At 35.8% G+C, this 27,230-nt stretch overlaps 1 protein-coding gene across 1 annotated transcript in view; it reads right to left on the bottom strand.

The window, feature by feature from the left end:
* WDPCP (WD repeat containing planar cell polarity effector) overlaps nucleotides 1–27,230 on the bottom strand; it is a 164,160-nt gene that overhangs the window by 67,943 nt on the left and 68,987 nt on the right. The window contains 5 exon segments of the mRNA XM_074927185.1: nucleotides 1,665–1,853; nucleotides 5,999–6,608; nucleotides 15,128–15,319; nucleotides 19,730–19,863; nucleotides 23,577–23,691. Coding sequence (XP_074783286.1) covers nucleotides 1,665–1,853; nucleotides 5,999–6,608; nucleotides 15,128–15,319; nucleotides 19,730–19,863; nucleotides 23,577–23,691 — 1,240 coding nt within the window.

Here is a 27,230-nt window from a genome sequence, read left to right as displayed (position 1 = left end):
TCAGAATTTTGTCTGGGCTTTAAAAGCAAAATATAACCTATTGTCTCATTAGGCAGACAAAATCTCATTGATGTGCTATTATTAACGTTTGTTTGAACTAGCCATTTCTGTATTTAGTGATAATGGTTCTTTATTTCCAAGCATAGTTACATTTTATTTTATTAGGCTTGATAGCACTAAATGTGCTAATAGTACTGTGTTAGGAACACAGGCAAACTGTTAGTAAATTAGGCTTTGCATTATCTTAAATCTAGACAGTAAGATAAGTTGAACTTTAAAGGCATTTTCTTTCAAAGCAGCAGTCAATTTAGATTAAAATTGAATACAGCAGTACCTTTGCAAAAACAAGCCATACTCTCTTGCCATTGCTGTTTTCTTGACAGCATGAAATATTTCAGTGTACATGGAATATGAGTAACTACTAGCACAGTTACAGATTCATTAGATAGCCCAGCTTGATGTTGAAGGCAGAATAAAGATCTCAAAGATAACTGCCCCATCACTATAAATAAAAGTGCCCACTGGGTTTTGCTAATAAAAAAGAAAACAAATTACCATGCCAAATTTGTTAGATTCATATATAATAACTCCTGGACAGAATGAAAATCTGGCTGCTGTAAACAGTGTTAGGGAGCTGCATGGGGGGAAACACACAGACATCTATTTATAATGTGCATATTTTTACAAGAGTTTGAAAATCAGCCTTTTTCATGGGTCCTTTTAAAAGCATGTTTTATTTAGAATTGATATGCCATGCTTGCAATGCAGAGATTTTTTTTAATCAGATCCCCCAAAATGGGATAGCTGATGGCTTTGCAGCAACATAGGACACCTTGGAGTTTTTCTATCATCAAACACACCAGAATCCTAAGTATTCTTTCTTGCCACAAAAGATGCCTGGTCCCCAGCTGACTACCTGCTAGACTGGAGGATAACACCTTCACTAAAGCAAGACACTTCAAATCTTGAAGTCTATTGAGTTTCAAGATAGACAGCAAATCAAGAGGAAGGCATCACACCAGGCTTCAGCAGAGACGAGGTTGAACCTAAAATTCATCATTTTTTGTGAGGGAACCCAGCTACTACTGCAGGGGGTCAGAAGATTACAGTGAGGACAAATGCTATAATCCTAAAGGAGGCAGCAGAGGATAGTGTATTCAAAGCCTCTGGATCCTGTAATGAAAGAATGACCCTTCAAAAGCACCTTAAAAACCATACTAAAATCTCTTGTCCCCATTGCAGGAAAATGTCCCTCCTTAAGTTGGTGCTGTCTCACTATGAATATATAGCAAAAATTCCAGTCCTATATTAACTAACATTAGCCTGTAGCATAAGCTAAATTTATGTCATGTCATAACAGTTACAGAACACGTAAGATACTGCTACATATATTAAGTCATGCCTATACCATACATAGATTAAAATACGCATTATTTTAGTATCACTATTGATACAAATGAACTAAAATGCAATCAATACATTGATCCCCATTTTATTGAAATTACTTGTCTACATATGACACTTGGTTATGGAGTACCATAATCTAGCTGACTGCCTGGATTCTCACTGTTGTCTTTATAAAGTCGAGAAATATACTGTCATAATCCACACATGAATTACAAAGACACCACAAATGTACATTAAGAATACAATCAGTCCCTTACCTTCTCTTTCTGGTGTAAGCTTTTGTTTAAGAAGGTGATTGACAATGGTACTCAAGCATATGTAACACTGACAACCCATCGTGTTCCAGTTTATGGTGTTCAGGACATTAATTGCCTCGTGTATCTGATCGTAACAAATATACTGGTGGATGATTTCCACAAGGCCCAGCTGTCCTCTTGTGATCACACCTTTTACAGGAAATATTAAAACCAATGATAGTGTTATGAGTATGCAAACCTGTAGCTGACTACTTTTCAGCACAGTTAAAAATAATTGCCATTGGTTAAAATTATGAAGTTTAAGTTAATTGGTTTCACTATTAAATTTTTATGTGAGATAGCTCCTTACTATCTTGGTGTATTTAGACTAAGTGCTTTGGACAGTGGAGAAAAACCACCAGTGAACTTCACACATGGAGGTTAGGCAAATGTGGCCAATAGTATTAATGACAACATCATGTAATTAAGTTTGTTTTAAACATGGTAGAAAAAACTTATGCCCCATTTATCATTATTGTATTGGAAGTAATAAATTCATGTTCCTTGCAACTCCTTCCTGTGGGGAAATACTGCTGGACAGTACTAAAAAATAACATTTCTCTTACAGAAACATACTTGTGTATCCAAGTTTACAGCGACTCAAACTTCAAAGCAGCAGTTACTCAAATACTCTCCATACTGCAATTGCTCCAGAACTTCCTTCTAGCTTGGCAAAATTCTCTAAGTGAAGTATTTCTTCTGTGAGAGGGTATCATGGAAGATATAAACATTTAGGGACCTTTGAATTAGTTGCACATGAAACCAAGAACATGCTTGCCATAAGGGAAAAAAAACCACTCCATAAGAATGTGGTTTATCTACAGAACTCTATCTCTGAAAAGCAGAAATTAAAAAACCCTCAAATTTTCCTGACTTGTAAGTCTCAGCTTCTGAACAGAAAAGGTGACTGAAAAGCTGCAGACAGTAATGTTATTTATTGTCTCTGACTACCCATATGATCGTGTGACACAGATCACACATGGCATTTTAGCAATTTTTGCTTGCTTTGGGTCAATGTGCTAGAGTATTTTTATTACTACAGCTCCAAGTATTAGAGAGAGACCAGAATGAATTCACTATTCCCCACTCGTAAAACATAATGTTATTTTTTCATTTTCTCAATTTATAATCTGATGTTGTCAAAACTAATTTTAAGGAAAAAATTCTGATGAGAAAGGGAACAACCTGAATTTCAATACTGATATTAAAGCCATAGGACAGCTGGGGGAAAAAAAATCTAATAACAGAGAAAAGTAGACCAGATATATAGGAAACATACCTTGCAAAATTTTCATAAATGCAGTTGTCAATATTGTTTGTGATTTAAAATAAGAATTGAGGGAAAAAAAGTAGAGGAAAATATCTGAGTATAGGTCCAGGACAAGTAACCTGCTGAGAACTTGCATATATAGATCTGACACTTTGGGGGAAAAAAAGCTCACTCTTTTGGTTTTTTTTTGTAACAGAGAAATACTTTAGTTTTTTAATGCCATTAAAGAAAATACATGTTTTTCTACTGTATTTCACTTTCATTTGCATGTATTAAAGTCTATGGACATAATACTGAGTAATAGCCATGTTTAACCTGTGTATGTGTGATAATATCTAATTGTTATGGAAGACTTTATTCTGCCTAAATGTTTAGTGTTTTTAAAGTATTACATAAGTTGGGCAATCTTCACATTAATCACTAAGTGAAGATGAAAATACTTATTTGCATGCTAATTAAATATAATATTTAAAATTACTTTTGAGGCCAGCAGTGCTGAACCACTGGCACCAGCACCAAGTTTGGAATTATCCAAGATCTTGGTTGACATCATCGACAAGAAGCCACGGTGCTTTTGAAAGTTGTTTTGGCATTAGACACCAAAAATATCTGTCATTAATGTTTGAGAGTAAATTTAATATGAAACTTTTCCTGGAATATATCTGGCTAGACAGCACGATGGAGAATCCACAGAACTTGTACAGAATCATAATATGTCAGCTGGAAGTTAAAAACATATTTGTCTATTCTCATTGACATAGTTTCTTAACAGACCTTTATGGGAAAAAAATCCAAGGCATGAGTTACTTATGGATTTCAGTCCTGAATGTCTGTCTGGGTTTTGCTCTCATGCTGTCCATGCTGTCATGGACCCCTAGATTTTCCATATAATTTATATTTGCATTAATTCTTAAATAGCAGAGACCTAAAAGCTGCTGAGGTTGGGAAGCGGATCTGGCTGCTCAGCACACCATTACCTTGGTAGTGTGGCAAACTGAGTAGAGAGGGGTAAAGCTGAAAACCAAGATGCAATAGAAAACAGCATATTTTGCACAGTGGACTACAAAGAGGGAGGGAGGGACAAAGAGAGCTTTGCCTTCTTTCTAGAAGAGATTTTACAGTAATTATAGAGAATGAATTTTAAAATGTGATAACTTTCAGCTGTAGAGGTCAACATCTTCCCATTTGGATGCTAGACTTCTCCTGGGTGGTGCCCTTCCAGGCAACCTGCTTGGGAAAGAGGTGACAGCCAACTCACTGCCTAATTGATTTAGGAATGGTGCCCAGGGAGACAGTCCAATTAAGTTTACAAGCTGGCAATTAGCAGGAAAGGCCTCTAAATCCCTGCACTGAGAGCCTGCTTGCCTTCGTAAGAACATAAATGTGCTAAAGATAGCAAAGGGAAAGCTGTGCTTTCTGGAAAGCTGTTGTGAGAAAAATCCACAAGGGAGGACTGAAGAAAAGCAAGGTAGATGTGGGTAGAGTGCCTTCTGCTTGACAGGTAAGAGGTAATTTAGAGGGGTTTTTTTAATGGCCAACATGCACAAAACCATCAAATAGCTGTTATAATTAGTGTTCTGGGGTACTCTGCAACTATTAAACCTGTCATTTAACATAATGCAGCTGAATTATCTCAAAAGAATTAATAATTTGTGAAGTTTTTTATTAGTTCTTTTGGATAACAGTAATAATCTAGATCAGCTCTTTAAAAGCCATACAACTCTGAGTCAATCCAATTTTTTTTTTGCTAACATCCTATTATATTAATTTACCTTTTTGCAGTGGCATATTTAGTTAAGTTTTTTTAATTCAGCCTTTCAGGTCTGCAGTACTTTTAGACAGGATTTTCCACCACAATAGCACATGCGTGTCTCAGTAAGTAAAGAAATAAAGTAGTTCTCAAACCTTACTGTCACCTAGTTGGTTTGTTGGGTTTTTTTTTAAATGCTTCTTCCTAATCTCAATAGCTTTATACAAAAGAATCATAAAAAAATTTCTGTAAATATCTACAAAGGCAATCCTGTTTCCTGGGAATGACGATGGACAAAATGCTAAAATTTTCCACGATGAGTATATTCGACATGCCTGTCTGCCCTGCTGAAACACTGGCTTGGTAGTCAGAAGATTTAAGCATGATTGGGTTTTTTAGCTCTCACAGTGGGTTTGTACCACTGTAACTTGCCTGACTTGAATGGAATGAATACAGTTCTCACTGATGAGCAACTGCAGGGTTTTATTTAGTTCAGCCACTGGCTTGTTGCATAACTCTTTGAAAGCCTTTTAGCTTTCCTTTACTGCTTCTTGTTATCCTGTTTGTAAAATGGAGATAGTTATGGTTTTACTGTTTTAGGGTTTCCTTACACCTAAAATAAGAATTGCTATATAAATTCCAAAATTAGTATTATTTCTTCTTCTTTTATTAACAACTCCTGGCAAATTAACTGAGAGACCGAACTTCTCTGAGGGCTATGAAACCTTCCTTCTTGTGTGAAAAGTCTTCAAGGAAAGAAATGGTGTAAATTCATGTACTGAAGTCAGGAAGAACAGAGTAGTGGGACAAATATACATTGTAATGGGAAGGGCAGTTGCATCATACACACAAAAAAGTAATTTAGGAAAGAAAATAGGATTACTATTCTATTATTACATATAGCTTATTTTAGCTTGTTAGGGGTATTACTACAGAATGAATACAATTCCTAAAATTATATACTACAGATTAAAAGAATTTTCTGTATGAGAAATTGTTACGCTTCGTTAAGAGTAGCAGGGAACATAATGGAATCCTGATCCAACAACAGATCAGGGTCCTATTCTGTCAGACCCTATATGAAAAAATACCAAGTAATTGTGAATCATAATAAACTCCTTGGTTTACATCTTCAGATATCACTGGAACTATGTAGTTTTAAGGCTGCGGTCCCATATAATAATAAAATGAGGGTGTTTCAAGTTACAAAAAACTTGTGAGGTACAGAAGTTTCCCTGAGAGCTCAAGGTTCAATAGACATGCTCAGTAACTTACCAAGTTTAAAGTGAAGAACTCCTAAGGGTCCTTTGTCAAATCTAACCAACAAAAGATCATGAATATCCCTGCCGTCAGTGTTGGCAGATGCAACCTGAGGAGCAGCCCACTGGATCTGGATGAGGCTGCTAGGCACGTCAAAGTGTTTACTGAATTGCAGAGTTGCCTCAGGTGAGTAGTCTTGTGCTAAGAGCTGAATTTTAATTGGGGACAGTGCTGTGTCAAAAAGTTGCAGCTCCCCTTGAGAGCTGCCAACCATGAATATGGCTCCGGAAGGGTGGTAGCTTATTAAAGCAGGCAGCAGTTCTGCTTGAGCTAACAGAGTCACTTGGTTGTAGGCTTCATACAGAATTAATGACGAATCTTCACAACCCAGGACGAGTTTGTCTTCTGTAACATCTCTGCAACAGCTGATGGCCTTGGATCGTAGTGGTATTCTGGTGACTGCTGCACACTGAATTTTGTTCCTAACACACTTGTAGACGCAGCTGTCAGCCATGGGCTCTTTGTCTGCAGAGATAGAGTGCTCTACCGTGTATACCTGATAAGGCTGATTAGTGCTGAAGGTAGCATCGAGTGGATCCCATTCTGTACGGACGTAACTCAGAACCTGAAGAAAAATCCAAATCATTTTGTAGTCACTTGTAACAATTTGTTCTTACTGTGAAGATTTAAAAAATAAGACTGCTGCAAATATGTTTTCTCATGGGTCAGCAAGCTAAAACAAATACACATTTTAGAAATGGAGTTGTAAAATTTAACTTTTAAAAGGTTAATTTGTTTGATTAAAAAATCCTGCAATATAGCTATTTGAGCCATATTTGTCCAGAGTATATAATAGGTTAGCAGAATAGAAAATAAAAGAGGGGATGGTCCTAACAGTGTTGTTAAGAGGAGAAATGAGCAGCAGACTGATATAAAAGAATAACTAATTATTCACAAGTGGGGTGGGGGCAAAATCCCAAAATTTCTGGAAAAATTTAGAATAGGTTACTCAGGTAGAGGATTTTTGATTATTTGCTCTGGGCCATGGTAACAGAAAATATTACACTGTATGGTATAAACAATGGCATGTTTAAACACTGTATACTATACATTGCCAGATGAGTAGGTGGTAGATGTTCTACGGTGCCATATAGCAAATAAATGAATTTTCAATAGCAGAAAAAGGAGACCATTTAGGGGTACTTGAAAGTTGAATGAACTGGAAGAAAAACACAACAGCAGAATATGATACAAAGATAGCAGCTGGCAAAAAGCAGGAATTTTTAGTGTGGAAACACAGGAAGTATCAAAAAGTGATGAAGGCAACAGTGGAGACCAATGAAGATTCATGTCCTAAAATATATTTGAGTGAGAGGTGTTGCACAGGACTTGAGCACAGAAACTGTGGGAGAAATACCAGCTGTAAATAAGTACAAATGAGCTCAGGAAAGGCTGTTTCTCTGAAAGAGAGAGAAAATGAATGTCTCTAGAAGAATGAGAGTAGTGGAAGTCAGACAGAAACTTGCTGGTGTTTGTTCAGGCAGAAATAAAGAGTGAAAGGAAAATGTCAAACTGAGCCAAACCCCACCCTCAGGTATACCCATAGCATTCTTCACACTATAAACTAAAGCTGCTGACCTGCCACTAATTTGGAAGCCCCTTCTTTTCAGTCCAGGTGGTATGCAAGTAGTATTTACACAGAAAGGGGTAACAAATGTGATTAAAAGGTAGAGAGAGGGCAAGGGAGGAAATCTGGAAATTTCAGGTTGAAAACAGAAATGCACACATAATGTTAAAGCAGTTTAAATTTGATTTTCACAGATCTCAATACCAGCTGAACACATAATTTAGCCATTCATCCTGCAAAGGAGGAGAATAAGAAATTAAGATCTTTTTGGCATACCACTCATTACTTCAGAAGCAACTGATGAATTTATAAATTTATTTGGGATGTTGATCAGACTGACTAGGGTGTTTTGTTCTGACTGATTACTTATTTTGTCAGCAAAAGGGTTTCTCATTCAAAAGAAAGAAAAAAGAACTATTGCAATTCTGTGGCTGCAAACCAGTCACCAGTTAATACAAATATCTTGGCTACTTTAAGATGCGTAGTTAGGGACATGCAAAGAACCACTTAATGCAAAAGCATCTAATGCATCCAATGCATTCAACCTGTGAAAACTAGGCAGACCAATTTCAAGAGAGTAGTGATCAATGCAAACATACACCAAAGAGGAAATAAAACATTAAATTACTTACATAGTCTGAAAAACATTTTCTCACCTCAACCATTCCCTCACCCATGACTTAGCCTCCGCAACTAGTCATTTATGCCCATAAAATGTGCAGTGGCTACCGTGCAGATGTTAGAACTGCTGAAATGTGTAGCTTATTTGGGTGTTAAATTGCAGAGCAAGGAAACCTGTAAAAGAGGTTATTGTGGATAAAGGATTACTGTGACCACAGAGCTCTCTAACCCCAAATAAAGACAAGGTAAAGTGTTATTGTTTGTTCTGCAGTTTTCCCTAAGAGTATGTATAGAGACCTAGGTAACTGCCTTTCAAATACGTGAAATAGAAATCTTGCCCAAGCAAGTCTTCAAAGCTTCCATAACTTCAGTGAAATGAGCCTTGAGGCCCTCTGGGACTCAGATTTCTGTCTTCTTGTGGCAGGTTTCAATGCACTGTATTATTCATCTACATGTTTTGATCCAAACCCAGTGCTCCTTTCTGGACATCTCTTCATAAGCTACAAGAAAGTCACAAAGATCCACACAATAATCAAGCCTGAAAGACTGAAAGCACTATTAAATTCTGGAGACTGGCCCTGAAGGTTAAGACAATGGAGAAGAAAACATGTGAAACATGGATTTTACAACTCCATAGGAGTAACTGCTGGAAAACAACAATGGAAATAATCACAGAAAAATAAATATTGTCATCTGATTGTTTGAGAGTCAGCAAGCAAACTAAATCAAATGAATATTTTGTTCTGCCTTGTTAGAGCAAAAGTGGGACAAAATGTTGCTCACTACTTTGAATTTAAAAGAAAGTAAAATCTTATATTATGGAAGGCTAATTTAATGAGCCTTGAGAAGAGAAGCTTCCTAGCTTCACATAATTTTGAGAGCAAATCCTTGAAATGAAGTCTAGAGTAGGGCTTGTTGGTATATAACACAGTTCTGAACTAGGAAAAAGTTCCTATGAGGAGAGGAAAACTATCTGCTGCACTTCAAAAGTTTTGACATAATGTTTAAACAAATTACGCTTAAAGGAAACTTTTCTAGACACTACTGTTCATATTCTGGCTGAAAACAAGAGAAACATTTCCTAGATTGGAACAGATAAGCTGTTTCTCATGCATCAGTGGCCTCATGTGCCTCTTGGAGGAAGAGTACCAAGCTGAGAGACCTCTTTGTTCTGGTTTCCAGTTTTGCTGAATGTAGTTGGTATTTAGCACTCTGAAGGGGAAAAAAATGGATTTTCTTTTTCATCTGAGAGGGAAGATTTGAGTTTCTCTCTCAGAAATTACTTTTATTATTAATTCTTCACTCCACTAACTGGAAAACTAAAGCAGAGAGACATACAGACTACAGAAATATGTTAATAAGGCTAAGATAATGCTTTTGAAAGATAAGAAGTCTAACAATCAAAACATCTTTTTTTTTCCAAGAAGATGGTTCTTCATTACCTGCCAACTGTTTTTCTGTCTGGTAAGTAGCCACATGCTAGTAAATGCAGTGCACATAGTGCTTTAGCAGTCCATTTAAAGGAATCTGCTGGGATTCCTTCCTGGTGAGCAGTTCTCTGGAATCCCGAAGGGGAACATTAAAACTGCTATGTGTCTTTAAGTTAACAAAACATTTGCTTGGAGAAAGTGAAGGCAAAAGTTGGAGGAGTTCCCTCAGAAGTGGGTAGGACAACTACAGGATTTGTGGAGGAGGGGACAGGGCAGCGGATCTAAAAAGACAGATCTGTAATGTCACATGTCAGGGTGTATAATCCATTCAACATTCAGACCTTTCCATAAATCTTGGACTAAGCATTTAATTTAGCCTTGGGTTTCAAGGGAAGATTTTTGGAAGCACTTTGCATGAAGTAAAAACCAATTACCTTCTGTAAAATAAATAAATAATTTAAAAAATAAGATATCCCTTTTAGTTTCGTGACATGTAAGCTACAAAAATATACCAAATTTATTTAAGTATTGTCCAGATAATTTATGCATATTTCCCTTATTAATGTGGAAGTCATGCACCACTACTGCACATTTACATGGTTTTCCCCTTGCAGTACTGGCCTGTGCTCTGCATCAGCTAATCAGCAGTATGAGGGATACTATATATGTCAAGTTCTCAAATCCTAGAGGCAGAAATTGTAACAATCCAAGTAAAGGAATCTGTTAATCTTTGTAAATAAGGGGCCTAAATTATGTTAGTTAAAATACTTTCTTTCATTTTATGTTTGAAGTATTTTGCAAGAACGCTGGGAAAGAATAAAGTCCACATATCAAAACAAGTAAGTTTTAACCAGTAGTTCTAAAGCAGAAAATTGGCTTACCAGGCAGATAAAAAAAGGAAACAAAAGAAACAGAGAAATAAACTTGCTGTGACTGAATTTTGTGTCTTTCAGATGAGAAAAATATTTGATTTATTTTATGGATGTTAAAAAAATGCTTATTTAATTTCACACAGTGAGGCTCCAAATAACAACAAACACTTTAATTAGAAGTGTAGAGTGAGAAGTGTAGTACACATTAGAGTAAAATAGTTTTAAATACAGCACTGTGAAGATGGAAGAAAAAAACAACCCTATTTTAAAACATTTGTTTAAATGCAAGGCTCCTGTTCTAGGTTACTTATTTGGCTGCATTGTATTTATAGTCCCATGTGACATATAGCCAAATTTTATTCTTATTTTCTTTCAAAATTTATCATAACCATCTCTATCCCATATTATTCATTGAACTTTAAACCCAACGTGACATCAAGGATTTTACATTTTTTGCTATATGAGTGTGAGAAGTATTTCAGCTATTCAGACACACACAGTAGATGTTTTTCTGAGTGCTACAGTAATTGTAGGATAGCTCACTCATAAAAGATCTGCTATGTTTATTTCACAACTTTGATGCACAATGTGGAAGCAATAACTATTAAATATTAACTCTTGGGAAAAAGAAAAATAACATTCTCTTTCAGGCAAATTATTTTTTTCATGAGACTGAAGTATAATTTCAGTGATTCACACTAGCACTAAATGGAGTGAAAATAAACATGGGAAAGACAGATGCAAAGTATTACAGTAACTGAGCCCTGGCATAATCACCTCCTGTTAATTTATGTTTGCAGAATAACGTTCATGTTGATTTTAACATGACTTTCTCTCAAAGCATATAATCCAAGGATGATTTCACATCAGACTCTATTGATTTATAACAAATTGTTTCAATGATTTCTGAAAGATTCCTCTTCTGGTTTTGAAATCAAAATACAAGTATCATCTCCACAGGGAGACAATTTAAATAAAATGTTTGATCACTGGTACTTTAACAAAGAAGAAACAAACAACCCCCAAATAAATAAATAAATAAATGGGAAAACCAAATGAGTTTACTGGAGGAAACCAGTGTGCACAAGAAAGCAGACAAAGGTTCAATAGACAAATACTCCTGCAGTAATGTGTATGCATGTATATAAATGTAGACCACACACCAAAGCAAAGTCATATGTTAAAGAGAAAAGGACTTTTATTTCTTCAGGGGACAATTCCTCATCAAATCTTAAAGCATTCAGCATAGTAAACACTGATCTCAGGGAAAAAATGAAAGGACTAAAACAAGTCAAGATTTGCAAGGGAAAAGTTCCTTCTGTTTTAGAGGGATGTCTAACTTTAGCCTTAATAGTAGCAAATGTTAAAACATAAAGCCACACTGCCCAATTCAAATCTAATTGATAGCGTATTTAAAATGGAAAATATATTTCCTCCATTAAGTTGAAAAGCTGCTTAAGTATCCAATATCCCAAAAACTGTATTGTGCAATGTGAATCATCCCAATACAGAACATGGAGTTACAGGACATTATCATCATGAGGGGTTGAATTGCCTTGTCCCAGAGCTATTCCTGTCCTCAACCTAATAAGCACTCTTCTGGTGGGCAGCAAATATCACTCAGAAAATTCTTCCAGGGAGGAAGGAGTATCACTTAAGTGCCCTTTGCTCTGCCACAACAATACAAGTGGCAGTAGCTGGCAGATCTTTTTGTGGTGTTTGTAGGTCAGCACCAAGGTGCAGTAAAACGGCTGTGGGTAGCACACATTCATTTCCTCAGGCTTCATTTACTTTTTCATAACCCCAATATGCCAAACAGCTCTTTATGGGCTAGACATTCACCAATTCCTGCTCTTCTCTTAATTCTAGATAATAATGCTGTTTTATCCAAGCGATACTACTGTTTTCATGTAAAATGTTGGTGGTATTATTTTACTACTTTTTGATAAATGCTCCAAACTGAATCAGTTCATGCTTCTCATTCTTCTTCTGTTGACAATATATATTTACTGGGATAAATTTCATATTATTGGTCAAACATGATAAATATGGATTTACATTCCTGCATAACAATGGCATGCCATGTTTTTGTTCCAGGTCTATACCTGAGAAACACTACAAAAGGTAAGAGAGTAGAGGCGAAGAGAGGCAAATTAGCATGTGTACACAGTAGTTTTGTGGCATCTGATCTAGAGAGTAACTTTTTAGAAGTTGTCTAGAAACACTACGTTTTTTCTCATGTTTAAGCTATCAAATGACCCTCAGAAGTTAAAGGCGTGAAGTTAAAAGTTCCCCTCCAAGACTCTGCAGGGAAAAATGTACCTCAGTGAACTGCAGATTGGGGGTTGATGCTACTTCTAGAGCTGCTGGGTTATGACAACCCCCATCTATGCACAGGGATTTAACTACTGCCCATAAGGAGCACTAGAAAAGACAAGAAAAAACTAAAACAAAACAATACCATAGATTACACATCATGGATACACAGGGGAAGCATATAGGCAGAGTGTCTTGAGCCTTACACAGCAGCCCACTGAGCATCCCAGAGATAAGTACATGGAACAGACTAATTGACAACCAGCAAGACAGTTTGTTATTTATATATGACTAAGTGTTCTACAGCCTTGGCATATTGTTTGGTATTTTATTGACAAGTACAGGCAAAGGATTAGAAAAGGAAAAGCAAATGAACAGTTAAATTTGGCAGTTCTGCTTTTAAAAATAATTTTCTTATACATATATTACAATATGGGCTGAATTAAAAGGATTATGAGTTTAGGCCTAAAGGCTCAGTGAATGCTTATTATCATTATTGTGTTAAGCACCAGTGACATGTTTGGGACTATACTAGACAGCCTCAGCCCTGAGCAATTCAGAGTCTAAACCAGAAAAGGATAAAACAAGGTGTTCTGAAAAATGCAGAGCAATGCTGCAATTTGGAAATCTCTCTACAATATATAAAACAAAACGGAGAAAACGTTAAACTGACAGGGTGGTTTCTGTGTATTTCTTAGAAGAAATAAGTCTCTAAAAAACATCTCAGAAAATAGAGACTGCAAGCTGCTATGTTGGCATTAGAGAGCTTTCTGGAAGACGTGGGAAGGAAACAAAAGGCATGGGAATGTCACTGTCAGAACCTGGACATACAGAAGTCATGGTAAGAAATAAGATCTGAAATGTAGTAAGATGAAGTTTCATAATATCAAACTGGCACAGGGACTAGACTGAAAAAGCTTACAAAGAACAGACACACATTTTAGCTACCAGAGTAATTTTTATATGTGATTGGGCATAGCTGCAGGGGGAATTGAGAACTGCAGGTGTATCTCAGGCAGAGGAGAGAGATGAGTCAAAGATGACCGCTAGTGGAGAGAGGTCAATTGAAAAGAAGTAAAGAAGGCAGAACTGGAGGTAATTTAAACTTAAATTCTACAGTGACTAATGACTGAAATAAGAAAGAAAAGCTGTCTCAGTGAACTTTTCTCTTTTGCTTTCAATATTTAGAAAATCCCAAGGGGAAAAAAACATCACTGGCATTAATATTAGTTATCAAAGTAATAATCCCAAGACATTAAAACATTTACATCTTCCCTAATTAAAGAGAACAGGATGCTGTTTATAAGAGCAGCTTATTCTAAAGTATTCCTTACATTTTTTCCCTACAGGGAAATAGCCTGTAACAGCTACTCCAGAACAGCTATTCCTGAGCTGATCCTCAAGTTTGTGCTTTGCTCCCACAGTCAGTGCCTTTTTAGTTCATATTAGTAGTGCCTTAAACTAAACTGAAAATAAAACTCAAAATACAGGAGCATCTATACAAGATGCTAGTCCAGAAAAAGCTTTCACATTTTAAATTCAGGCTACAGTTCTTTTCAGAGTATGGCCTCAGAGCTTAATTTTGAAGTGTTTACCTAAGAAACTGGATTCAAATATTCTTATAAATAGATTAAATAAAAATGAAATAGATGAACTGGAAACATCTGCCTAAAGTGTAAGCTAAGCAAGTGTCAGGAGGAGGGTCAGCTTGTAGCCTTGTTCTAACTTGTAGCTTACATTCCCACCTGTAAATGAGGAATTTTGACTTTTTCTTTAAGAAAAAAATTGGTTCCTGATTTCATCAATACTCATAGCAACAATTTAAGCAGCATCTGGGTGTAGCTAATATTTTATAATAAAACACTTAAAATAGATGTAAAATGCCTATCAGTTAAAACTGCAGACAACATAACATAATTGCATTAGACAAGCATGCAACAGCTACAGTTTCGAATTCAGACTAGTTTTCTAGTGGTACTTTTGACACTTTTATTTTTGGTGTTAGCAGCTTCAAAGCTATTCCATTATAGAGACCTAACTTCCTTGCTACACTTCTCAGATTGCCAGTTTTGGTGTGAAAACAGTAAACATACTATATAAGGTGCTTTTTTTCATTAAATAATGACCCTTTGTTTTTAAGATTAGAATGGTTGATCCTCCTTTCTTATATTTTCATCATATCTGCTCTTTATATCTACCTGAATAAGCATTTAAGTTGAATAGTTATTTCTTTAGCAAATCTGAAAAAATCATGTAACAAGAGAGTTCACCACGTTACCTCCAGTTTGCCATGTGCACACCCTAACAGCAATAGGTTGGCTCTGTCCCTCTCACAGGAAATAGGAGACCAAGGCCATGCTCCGTCACTAGTTGCTGACCACCAGCAAATGATCATATCTTCCATAGAGTTTATTGCCAGGTGACGTTTCATCCTTCTACTTTCTGGTCCAATTATATCAATATAAGAAATCTGATGGAAGAAAAAATGAAGGAAATATTTGAGGTGATAAAAATAGCATAGTAGGAGCAATTGGGAGCATTTACTTTGGTTGTGTGAAAGAGAATGTACATATACACAGAAGGCTGTGTACATATTTCTTCATATAGGCTGCCTGTAAATGTAAAATATATCTCCTCAGTCAGAAAAAGACATGCTCACACTTTTATCTATGGGGAGGGGATTGGGAAGGAAAGGAATGTGAGTTAAGAAGGAATTTACTGCAATGACTCCAATCAATACCAAAATGTACAGTCATGGTTGCTTGACAGCATCGACCTACACATAGGATTTAAGCTTAGCCACATCAAATGACAAGTTTTGCAAAGCTGACCAGGGAGCTACAGCTACTGTTTAAGACACAATAAAATATTAAATATATTCTACAGTGTTTTACCAAACATATCTTTCTCTTTCCTCCCTAAATTAAGGAACCCAGATACAAACATCCGCTTTGCAAGGGAATATATACTTTTCTGCATAATGTGGATGAGCTACAGCATCATGCGTAAAGTTTATGCAGCTCTTGAGATTTGTGCCTCTTTCTCAGGAAGGATTTGTGGAATTTATTATTCAAACTCTGTTATTTTGGAGCATGGTTATTTGAAAACATGAGCAGTGCACCATCTGGGTGACACATGCCAAGGAAATATAGATTGCACCGCATTTCTGCTTAAGGAATTAATGGAAGGTTGATAGCTAGGGGAAAAAAAACTATCTTGCCATTGCTGGTCAGCAATAATCGAACCACTTTCTGGGGATTAAGCGCATGGCTAAGCCTACTGGACCAGACACTAGCAAAGGGCAGGGGGTCTTCTTATCAGAGAAATGCTTCTGGAGCCAGTCTCACTACATGACAGATTGCTTTCATATTCCTGTCTGCAAGGCAACAAAGGATGGCAGTAATGCGATAATGCCAGAGTGCAATGGGTGTTAAGAACCCGTTGCATTTATGTATTGTATTTAGTAAATAATCAGGCTCATCCAAATTGTGATCTCACCACTCAACCAAGGCCATTAAAATCAAGGTTAATGCTTTAATAATCCTTTGCTGGTTTTTATATGGTCAAAAAGAACGTTTTTCTATTTGCATGGTCATAATATTATTGACCTCTTCATCCCCTGAATACACATCAAAAGGAACTGAAATCAAAGTAATTACCAATGTTGTTCTCTCATGGTAAACATTTAACTCCTTGTACTGTCTCCTCCTTCAGTAAATTGAAATGGATTAAAAAACCACAGATGGGAAAAACTTGCAAAAGGTCAATATTTTCAGAATATCCTGTGTTTCACTTGCCAAAATACTTAGAAATGTAAAAATAAAACATACATAAAAGTTAACAGGTGGCTGCTACTTGAATTAAAACTATGTATAAATAGTTAAATTGGTGACCTTTATTAAGATAGAAAAACACAAATACTTTCACAGATGTTAATCGGTCCTGTATTACAGCGTTAACTGTTCATAACAATTTTGCATGTAATTAATAGCCACAAATATTTTGTAACCGTTTATGTCTTGCATTAGACACAGCAGTCTCAAACATGGACTAATGCCACTGAGAAAAGGCAAATAATAATAGTTGTTTTTTTATTTTGCTGGTCTTCAAGGCTGTAGTGATTCATACAATAAGTCTTCCTTTATTTTTTCAAACTGTAAATAAAATCCAAGGTGGTATCATTCAGAAAGGAAGAGGATAGAGAAAGTAATTCTTCCTTTTATGTATGTATTCTGTAAAAAAACCCCAACTCTTGGATAAATATCAAACTGCAAGGAGGAAAGTATGGTTGACTTGTTATTATTAATAGCACTCTGGCAGTCCAGTACTGCCTAGTCTTCCCTGCCAATTCTGCACACCACAAGGCTGGACACTGAACAATGTGAAGTTGCTTCTGTCCAGGTACCAAAGAAATTACATGAATATGACATTTAATTATATCATTACATACGATTGTAAGCAAGTATTTTCCTTATTTTAGAAATGGGAACTTAAACCCAAATACTACATACATTTCTCAAGGCTACACCAAAAGTCAAAGGCAGCAATTAAGGCTACACTCAAATTTCCTTAATCTTAGCTCCATATTTTAATCCTGTGGTAGTTCTATACCAGCGCATGCTACATTTTAATTCAGTTCATCTTGAAAAAAAAAAAGTCAACACTAAGGAACTGGGTTTTTTTCTAAAGCGTGTTACAAGTTTGCACATTTGCAATCGAGGATCATCTTTTGTTTCTTTTGTTACTACTGATAGCAACACTGGTGTTGACTGTGCCTGTGATCTTTTAGCTTTTGAAAGTTTGACCAAAATCAGCCATGAAGAGCTCTAATTCAATGCAGAGAGCTGACATAATATTATTGCACTAGTGAATAATACTTTCTGCTGGCTCACACTGGTGCAATTTTGAAGATAATAAAAATTATATTTAGCTGCCTTACTAGCAAGCCTCACACAAAAGAACATTCAATTAAAAAATGCAAATGCCTTTTTTTGGCTGGCAAAGAAATAATCCATAGTGATTCCCACTGATTTCAAGAGAAAGAAAAGTTAACATTGAACATGGAGGCCTTTCTAGAAGCTCAGCTGTGTCAGCAAAGAACTGAACATAACAACCCTATTAAGGAGTGCGGCAGATATTTCTGGTTTCCTAGGGCATAGAGAGTTTTTTATGGATTAGGTTTTCCTTCTTTCCCAAGAAAAAAAATGCCATAACCATTAGATCCAAAATGTGCCCAGCAATACTCAGAATGAAAATATATTTTCTAAACATAAATTAAGAAGCTATGGCCTTTACAATTAAATGATGAAGGCAGTCTTTAGCTTCTTCATTAAAGTTTAGCACTATTAAAAAAAATAAAACACCACACACCACACTTGCTTCTAAAGCACAATCTTAACAAACACCATAGGCCAGGCACAAGCACACATAATTTTAAAGTAAACTACGTATCAGCTCAGTTCCTGGTGAACAGTGAACTGTCTCAAATCCACGTTATAGAGGCTGGATCAATCTCGCAAACACAAGTCATTGCTGAAAAGAGGCCCTGAACTGAAACAGCCTGGAAAATGTATTAGATATTCATCCTAGCAGAAAGTATTTCTACCAAGCAAGTTAAAACGTATTATGGCAAAACTTAAATTAAACACATCCTTAAAAAGCTTGCCTTGCAGATGCAAACTCCCTTATGTGAGGAAGTAAATTACTGAGGGGTTGTCAAGGGGAAAATATTTGATAGCACAAGACTGTTTTCCTTAACATTTATCCAGTCTGAAATAAACACAAACTCTCTCTTTTACTCGCTACATCTTTCTACCTTTCTTGGGCAAAGGCTTGTCTCTTCTTCGTTCTTGCAGTGAATTGGATGCAGCCCCTTTCCTACTCTGCCTGTTCAAAGTTAATTGCCTTTGGCTGATTATTTTTTCATACTGTTGTAGCACCAAGCACTTCCACCTAAGGTCAGCAACTGCCCTGATGCCAAAAAGCTTATGGTTGAAATAAGTTACGTCTACGCAGCCCAATCCATCCAAGATACAGTGTCATTCAGCTTGAGATAAGATGGTTTCTACTGACATTCAAACCAGCTAGTTTAAAGACAGCTCAGCTATCTCTAGAATACCTTTCAACTACTGCTGTGGTACAGAAGGGCTGTAAAAAAGTAGTATTTTAATCTTCACTGTGTAAGTAATGAATTGAGACACAGAGGCACCAAAAGTCACTTGCCTAAGGTCACATACATAGTTTGTCAGTGGTGGGAAACTCAGATTCTATATCCTGAGTCCTGGCTCAGTGGCTTAATTGTAAACCAACTCTCCCAACAATACCATTACTGTAACTAGAGGGAAAATTAAGATTTCTGCAAAGAATTACAACAGTCTTGGAGCCCAGACAGATGACTGAATTATCATAGCTTCATGAGTTCATGTGTATCAGCTGAGCCATAGTAATTGACCATGTGTGCGGTTTTAGCCCACAGCAAACAAGAGGTAAAACACATTAGCTTAAATCTTTTACACTGAGGTTTACCATTACAGATTTTGCTTCATGCCTGTTAGATGCTGAGAATGTGCAAAGGGTCAGTTACTGATGCTCAACTGACACAAGGTAATCTGTTAAGCAGGGGTAACTCAACTGTGTGTCTGAGCCCTTAACCTAAATACAGTAGAAAATTGGATCCCTCTTGGCACAGTATTTTAACTCATTAATTCAGAATGCCTTGTAATTTTTTTTTTACTTTTCAGTAACTGCCATTTTTAGAATTTGAGCTATTCTGGTCAGTTATATAAAGATTTGCATCTTATACTGCTATACAATATCAGCAAGTACCAGTGATTTAAGTGTAAAGTTACTGCAGTATTTACTGTCACCATGACATCTATACCTTAAAGTCCAAACAAGAGAGCTTTTCCAGTCTTTTGTTTACATCGGGAGAATCCATCTTCTTTGTAAACTGAATAAAGCAGAGTTGGTTATGGTCCTCAAATGACAAGATGATGAAATTGTCTGTAAGAACAGCTGAAAAACAAATTGTCACCACTGTAATACCTGTTTCTAGTAACAAAACAAATTACTGAACCCTCCACTGAGACATTGTAAGATGCAATTTTTTCAAGGCAGCATCTCAAATATTACACTGAAGCCTCTGTAATCTCCTAAAAGACATCAACGTGTCACCCTGCCAGGACCTTCCTGGAAATGAGAAATAAAGCCTAGGGAGTACTCCATTACACAAACCTTAATAAATTATCTCATATCAAGTTACCACTGCATTCAAATATATGTTTTATGCCCTTCCACATTAATTTTCATCTCAGTTCAGCCTTGATTTTTTTTTTTTCCTTATGGTAACATCCACCAGTATTTCAGAAATACACCTAATAACAGCATAGCTTGTGTTAAGGATGATAAATGCAAAGCAGTACTTCAGGTATATCTGATATTTTGGCATTGTAAGGTTCCAGGTGCTGCTGCAGACACCAAGGAAGCTGCTACCAACAGGACTATGCTTTAGAGGGGTTATGAATTTGTTCAAAGATTCACATGGGGGTACCCAAACAATACAGACAACCAAGATGGAACAGACTCCCTTGGAGTCTGGAAAAGTGCAGTGGAATCCCTGTTGTTATCATAAAGGGGTGCTAGACCAAAATAGTTCAATATAAAAGTGATTAACTAATTTGACAAGGAAAATTAATTAGACAACAGTATCTAGGATTTTTCCCAAGTGATATCCAGTTATTCAAGCAGTACCCACATTTAAAAAGATGTCTCAGAATGAAGTCAGTCATCAGGGTAACTAGTACCAGATCACTGAAGAATTGTTAATGAGAATCAGTTTAAAGTAAAGCTAGCAAGCTATTTTCAGAAAGTAAACTCAGAAATCTCTGCTAAAAGGAAAACGCTATGTAAAGTGGAACCGGATTTAAAAACAAATAAACAAAACCCTGCAGAACAATCCCGAGGAGGGGGAAAAAAAAAAAAGCAAAAAAAAAAAGCATTTGTGACTAATATCCTAGATTCTTAAACGTGTTTTACATATCCTGAAGTAGCTTGACAGTTTAGTCTTACAAATAAGCATTGAAAACTGGCTACTCAGCTTTGCTTTGCTTTAGTCTGATTTACAACCATTCGTATGCATTTTCCAATAGTCATGGACTGGCACAGCTCTGAAGTATTTAGTATGCAAATGCTAAAGGGTACAGTTTAAAGCCAAATAATTGCCTTTGAAATGTAACATTAACACCAGCTTTTGAAAAAAAAAAAAAAAAGAAATGGTGATAAACTATCTGACATTGTGAGCTAGAAGCTATAACCAAGATCTTAAGCACACATGCAAATTCAAAGCCAACAAGTACGCTATCCTCAATATGTACACACTTAAAATAGTTTTATATCCTCACAGACATAGTTTACATTTAAGAGGACCTACAACACACCTCAGATGCTTCTGAAATTTGTTTTGGTTGAAGGAAAGCAAGCAGGATTCAAAGATCCCTGGGCAGGTGTGAATGAGACTAGCAGTCCCTTGATTTTCAGTACCTGTGGTTGTCCTGGGCAGGAATGGAGACTAGATCAACATGAAGGCAACTATGGGCATAGTTTGACCCCAATTCAGAGAGGACCCATATGCTGCAGAGTCAAATTATCCTAAGGCAGGCAGTATAGTTAATAATCTGTATTCTAGTCCCACAAAACCTCAGTGCCACAAAATAATTTAGAAAATGAGAAATACTGTTTTCTTTTAGAAAAGCATTTTTTTTCTATAATTTCTAATTAACTTTATTTTAAAATTTTGCCTATAAATACTGAAAATATAATTTTGCCTATAAATAATAAAAAGGGGACATTATTAGAGTCAGGAGGATTATAAATCTTAATTCTGTATTTTGTGCAAACAGTCTGCTCTTTATTCCAAATGTTAAGAGGAATGCTACTCTGAGTTAGAATTACAACATTCCATATGTAATTTTGGCACACTGTAATCCTTATCCATTCCACATATACACAGTTGTTAAAATAAGAACTATTATTTTTATACAGACTTCTTGTATGAAATATTGAAATTCTTCTGGCCAACTTTATAATCACAACCCTAATTCCAACCTAGATTTGGAAAGATGTGAAATTAAATTGAAGTTAATTTATTCTAGCACAACCTTATGTTGTGATTCTCACATACATAGTTCAGTATAAAAATTCATATTTTGAACACTCTTTGCACAGGTAACAAAAGTTATCTTCTTTTGTTGTTCACGAAATAAAAAATGTATTGCAGTGACAGTTATTGGGGGTTTTGCTTTTACTGAAACAGAAGCAGTTCTACTTCAACTTTAGACATGACTATTACCAAACATGGAGGTTTATGAAATTCTTGAATAGGTGAAAATAGGACAAACCATTATATAATTTTATAGCAGTTTGAGTCGTATAACTGTAGGAAAACATATTTGTTGCTTTATTATTGCTTTAGTAGTAAGCTTTTCTATTTAGCAGTATTTTTAAAAAAATAATTTGTATTTCTATGACATTAAGCCAAGATACATATAATCTAATTATATATTCATGATTTATTAATATTTTTAAAAGACAGAGCACTCTGAAAAAATTCTACAAATAACCTCAATTTGGGAATAACCTTAGCTTCCATGCTTTGCTAATTTTTGTCACCTGAAAGTTTTCTCCTTCTGGAAACAAGGGGCAGAAAAATCTGAGATGGAATTAGTAGTCTAGAAATTTAGGTGAAGAGTGAAAAAATGGAATCAAGACATCAAATGCGTTCTATGGTCTCTGTATAATTTGTTGATAAAAAACAACTTTAGGTTTAAATTTTTTCATACTAAAGATACTAAAGATTCCACCAACATAGTCATATTAATGTTATTTTTCAAGACTAAACTACAGTAATTAATAAGAAAAGATCAGAGGGACACAGTATTGCAAGTTTCTTAAATAGCTGGGCCAATATTCAATAGATGCCTGGGTATGGAAGAAAATAAATCATTATTAAAGATCAAAGCTAAATCTAGCATATATTCTTAGTAAAGGGATGTAATCTGGGTGCACTTTTTAAGAGTTTGGAAGATAATGCGCATGTAATTTGGCTCACACTGAAATTCCATATTCATGGCAATGCAGATGCCAAGATACCTGGTTGAGTTCTCAGTGGAGCTCTATAGAGACATATTTAAAAAGTTACAGTTGTATTATAAAGCTGTTGAAAACAGCTACACTTTTGTAAGTTTTCTTCTGCATTAAACTAAAACTTTATTTTTAGCAGTCAGTAGTTAATAACAGTAGTGAGATTCTGGAAATCTAGAAATTAAATCAGAACACCTCCACATAATTCATGTTATCCAGCCTTTTCTAATAAGTAAATATTTTAATAATAACTATCCCATGTAATTAATCAGTTGGCTAATGTTTGGTCCTGTCACATTTTCCCACTTATGAAATAAACATGACAAGTTCAAGTGGCATGTTCACAGAGATTAAAATGTGTAAGAAACTGAATTTTAGAACCCATTCAGTATTTGACAAGCCTAAAAACTTTGATGTTAAATATTATTCTTAAAGTGTTCTTAGTCCTGAGGGTTGTAACTATGGCATTACATGCAATTACTTGTTGTGTTTGCAAGTCCCCAGTGGCAATAATTAGTCTACCTGTTGACATACTGTTTCTCTACTCTATTGTTAATGTAGGCAATTGATTTGCACGTGGGTGTAATTACCATCACTGATGGTGTCGGAGATGAGCTTCCCCACCAGGGTCCTGTCAATCACCACTTTCTCCAGCTGTGGCCCAGAAAGGCTTAGGGACACCAATATACCTGAGTGAAAGAGGAGCTAAATCCAAATAGTGAGAAAACAAGACATCAAGAATCATTAATAAAATGAAATGTTCCAAGGTACATATTAGCAGCTGTCCATTACATAGTCATCCAATTTTCAAAATTACAGAAAAGATTTATCATTGAGGTGAAGATATCTTATAATGACTTTGAAAGCTTTTTCAATAAAAGAGAGATGTAATACAACACTGAATTATACGGGTACATGAATTACAATTGCTGAACACTTGAAGAAGATGTATGTTAAGTCCCCAAATGTGGCAGGAATGTACTTAATTCATTCATTAAAATCTAAATTCTGTCCTGAATGAGTAAAGGGATGATGCTGATCACTTCAACATCCATGGACCTTATTGCTTCTGTATAAAATAACTGCATAAAGTTGGGCTTCATGTAATTTTACATTATTATCACAGACTAAAACCAGCACCTTTTTGCTATCCTTGTTATTTCTGATCATTCATATGTTGTTCAACTTAAATAATGGTGCCCTACCACAGCGATAGCTGTGGGCTCCTACCAAATCCATATACTCCTTGGCATAAGGTTATAGCTGTGTCTCTTAGAAAGAAGAAATTTAAACCATTGTACAGAATAGTCAGAGGCTTATTTCAGCGTTAACTGAATACTTCTGCCTAATTAATCTCAATTAAATGATACATATAATCTTGAAGACTAAGTCACAGTACTTACCAGCTCCTCTGATCCGTATCTTGTATGAGAGAGAGAATGCTCAGTGGGAGGAGTTATGAAAACCATTTCTTTTTGCATAATTAAACCATTAAACTTAGTCATTTTCCGAATGCAACTAGTACACCAAAGAAATACAGAAAATAAAAGCCACAAAATTCCCTGCTCCATTGTGAGTTGACCTCACTTTTCCAAGTTACTCCACTAGCAGAAGTATATGAAGAGCTTTACTAGAAAAATACTGTTTTCTTAGAAACATAGTAAAAGATAAAGTCAGGGGTTTATAAAAAAAAATTCTGACCATATTAATTGTTTAACTCATTACCAAACTTGGGTTCTACAGAAACCTCAATGTAAGAACAGTGAAAAAAATCACTACTGTGACTTTGATCTTCTTAAGTGGTACTGAAAACACAAGTGTATTTTAAGTCACCTTCCAGTGCCACCTCTGATCCTACAACCTGTTGAACTATATGACCTCAGTGAATAAGTTAAAGAAGTTTTCGTTAATGCCACATGGCAGCAGTTCTGAAGGACTCATTCTGGCAGCTAGGTTCATCTCCCTCTAATCAGTAAAAAAAAAAAAAAATATTGATTTGTTCAGCAGAGGCTATACCAGCCCTAAACTTGCTGAACAATCTTTTCTGCCCAGGGAGTCCTCAGCGGAAAGACCACTGCAGGAAAGCATAGAGGGCTCACCAAAGGCCTGAAATCTGGGACTCCAGATCTTACTTCTACCTAACAGCATATTTTTAAATAAATCTCTGTGCTTTTAAAAAACTTACTACTAGAGAAATACTTGCTCTTGTCGTAGAAATTGGCAGAAAAATCCTTGTTGGTTTTACGCTAGAGCTGTGAGACAAACATGGATGCAATATACTTTTTAGAACATCACACTGGTACATAAACACCAGGTGAACTTTCTTGCAGTGAGATCTACTGGATTGTATAACAAATAAAAAGTACTGGGGACAGGAATGTAGTGATCTAACTGAGCTTCTCTCCTGTGCAGTGCTCTGCTTCCAGCAATTTAGCTATGACAACTCTCAGTTATACGTATTTTGCTACATTACTATAGCTCTGTGTTCTCTGTAGCAAAGAACAGGACAACCATATTTAAATAAATTACCTTCTTGCCCTGACTAATATCTTTAACCAACATTTTTCCAATCTATCTTCCTGTCAATTCACAGTAGGTTGAAAATAAATTCTAATGATGTCTGGAATAGAAACAAAAAATGCCTGTGATGTGAAATGAATTTTTTAAGCACAAATGATCATTTCCCATCCTGCCAAAGTCTAATCATACATTCATTTGATAAATATATAGTCAATATTTCAATATTCCCAGCCATGACAGATATCCTTTGAGATTTCATCCTAGTAAAAATGTTAGACAGTTACATTTATGCAGCTTTTATTACAATCTTTCAAAACTTCAATTTATCCTTACATTGAAGTTAGATTAGATAAAATCCCAATTTATTTCCAACTTGATAATATTAAGTCCAGAAAGGTTTGACTACGGTTAGCTATAACTGTCTGAAGAACCTCGTTGAAAAATTGAGGGTTGAAACCCAGAGGTTGACAAACTGTGATGCTAGCAACAATCAAGCAAAATTACATAAATACTCTAGAAAGGTCAGTTTTAAATTACCGAATGAGTATCAGCCTGCCAGAGAAGAGTAAAACACCCAAATCCTTCGGGGTTATGTGCCAATAAGAGATCTGGTGCAGTCATATAAACAAACTCTCCAACTTGTGTCTTCTACTACACCCTTGCTTGGGAGCTATGTTCTTCCCATAAAAAATGTTACTGTAATGGCACATTGTTCCCATGCTTCCTCTCGGGAAGTGAGAGGAGCAAGCTAGAGTTAACCTGGGAGAAAAACCTACATAAATCAGAAGTCTGTTTGAAGCCTCTAGGTTTACCTAACAGAGTAGAGATCCATACAACTCATCCAGGTAAAGAGGAGAGGCAAAACACAGGAAAAAATGTGGTTTGATCTGTAGATGGTCAGTGATCTTGAATGATTACGTTATGGGATAAGGCTTGCCATTCTACTGACATCTAATATGTTCCATCCACGATGCTGTACAGAGACATGCGTGAGAACTCCTGGCTTGAGAGCAACAAATAAAGTTAGGATTCTTTAACTCTTAAGTGTTTCAGGGTGTAAATTTACTTTATGCATATATGTTCATTTCCTGATAATGACGTAAATCACACCTGTTACAGAGCTAGAATAGAAATCTATGAAAACTACCCCAAGACATTTATATAAATATAAATATTGTGCTAATGGGTGTGGTTTACTTCACATCTATGAAACTAGCCATTAAACCAATGCTATGTATTTTCAATATTGCACAGATGTCTCTCTATGCTATCAGTATGGCATGTCAGAATGACAGAAAGTAGGTAAAACTAATTTAATTTCCATGGCTTTTATTGTTTCTTCTGTTGCACTCCCTCCTTCTTTACTTTTACAGTAAAACATTCTTTCCCATCATTCTCCACATAAGTTTGAGATATTTGGGCAAAACTTAAACTTTAATTTAACAAATTTTTGCTATAGTAACTTACCATGGTTGGTAATATACCTGTGCTCCACACAGGTGCTCTAGGAACTTCAGACTCTAAATTTAAAAAGTAAATCAGAGACCTTACACACTATATGGCCACATAAGTTCAGTATTTCTTCCACCTCCCTTTAAAAATCCTTTAGATTAGAAGGGAGGCTTTTAAAAAAATAATTATTAAAGGTTACCTTGAAATACAAGCAGGTATTTAAATAAAGCAGGGAAATGGCTGAGTCACCATCCCTGGAGGTATTTAAAAGG

This window comes from Athene noctua, chromosome 1 (assembly GCF_965140245.1).
Source record: "Athene noctua chromosome 1, bAthNoc1.hap1.1, whole genome shotgun sequence".
Lineage (NCBI taxonomy): Eukaryota > Metazoa > Chordata > Aves > Strigiformes > Strigidae > Athene > Athene noctua.
Note: the sequence above shows the minus strand (reverse complement) of the source record. Positions and strands in the feature narration are given on the sequence as shown.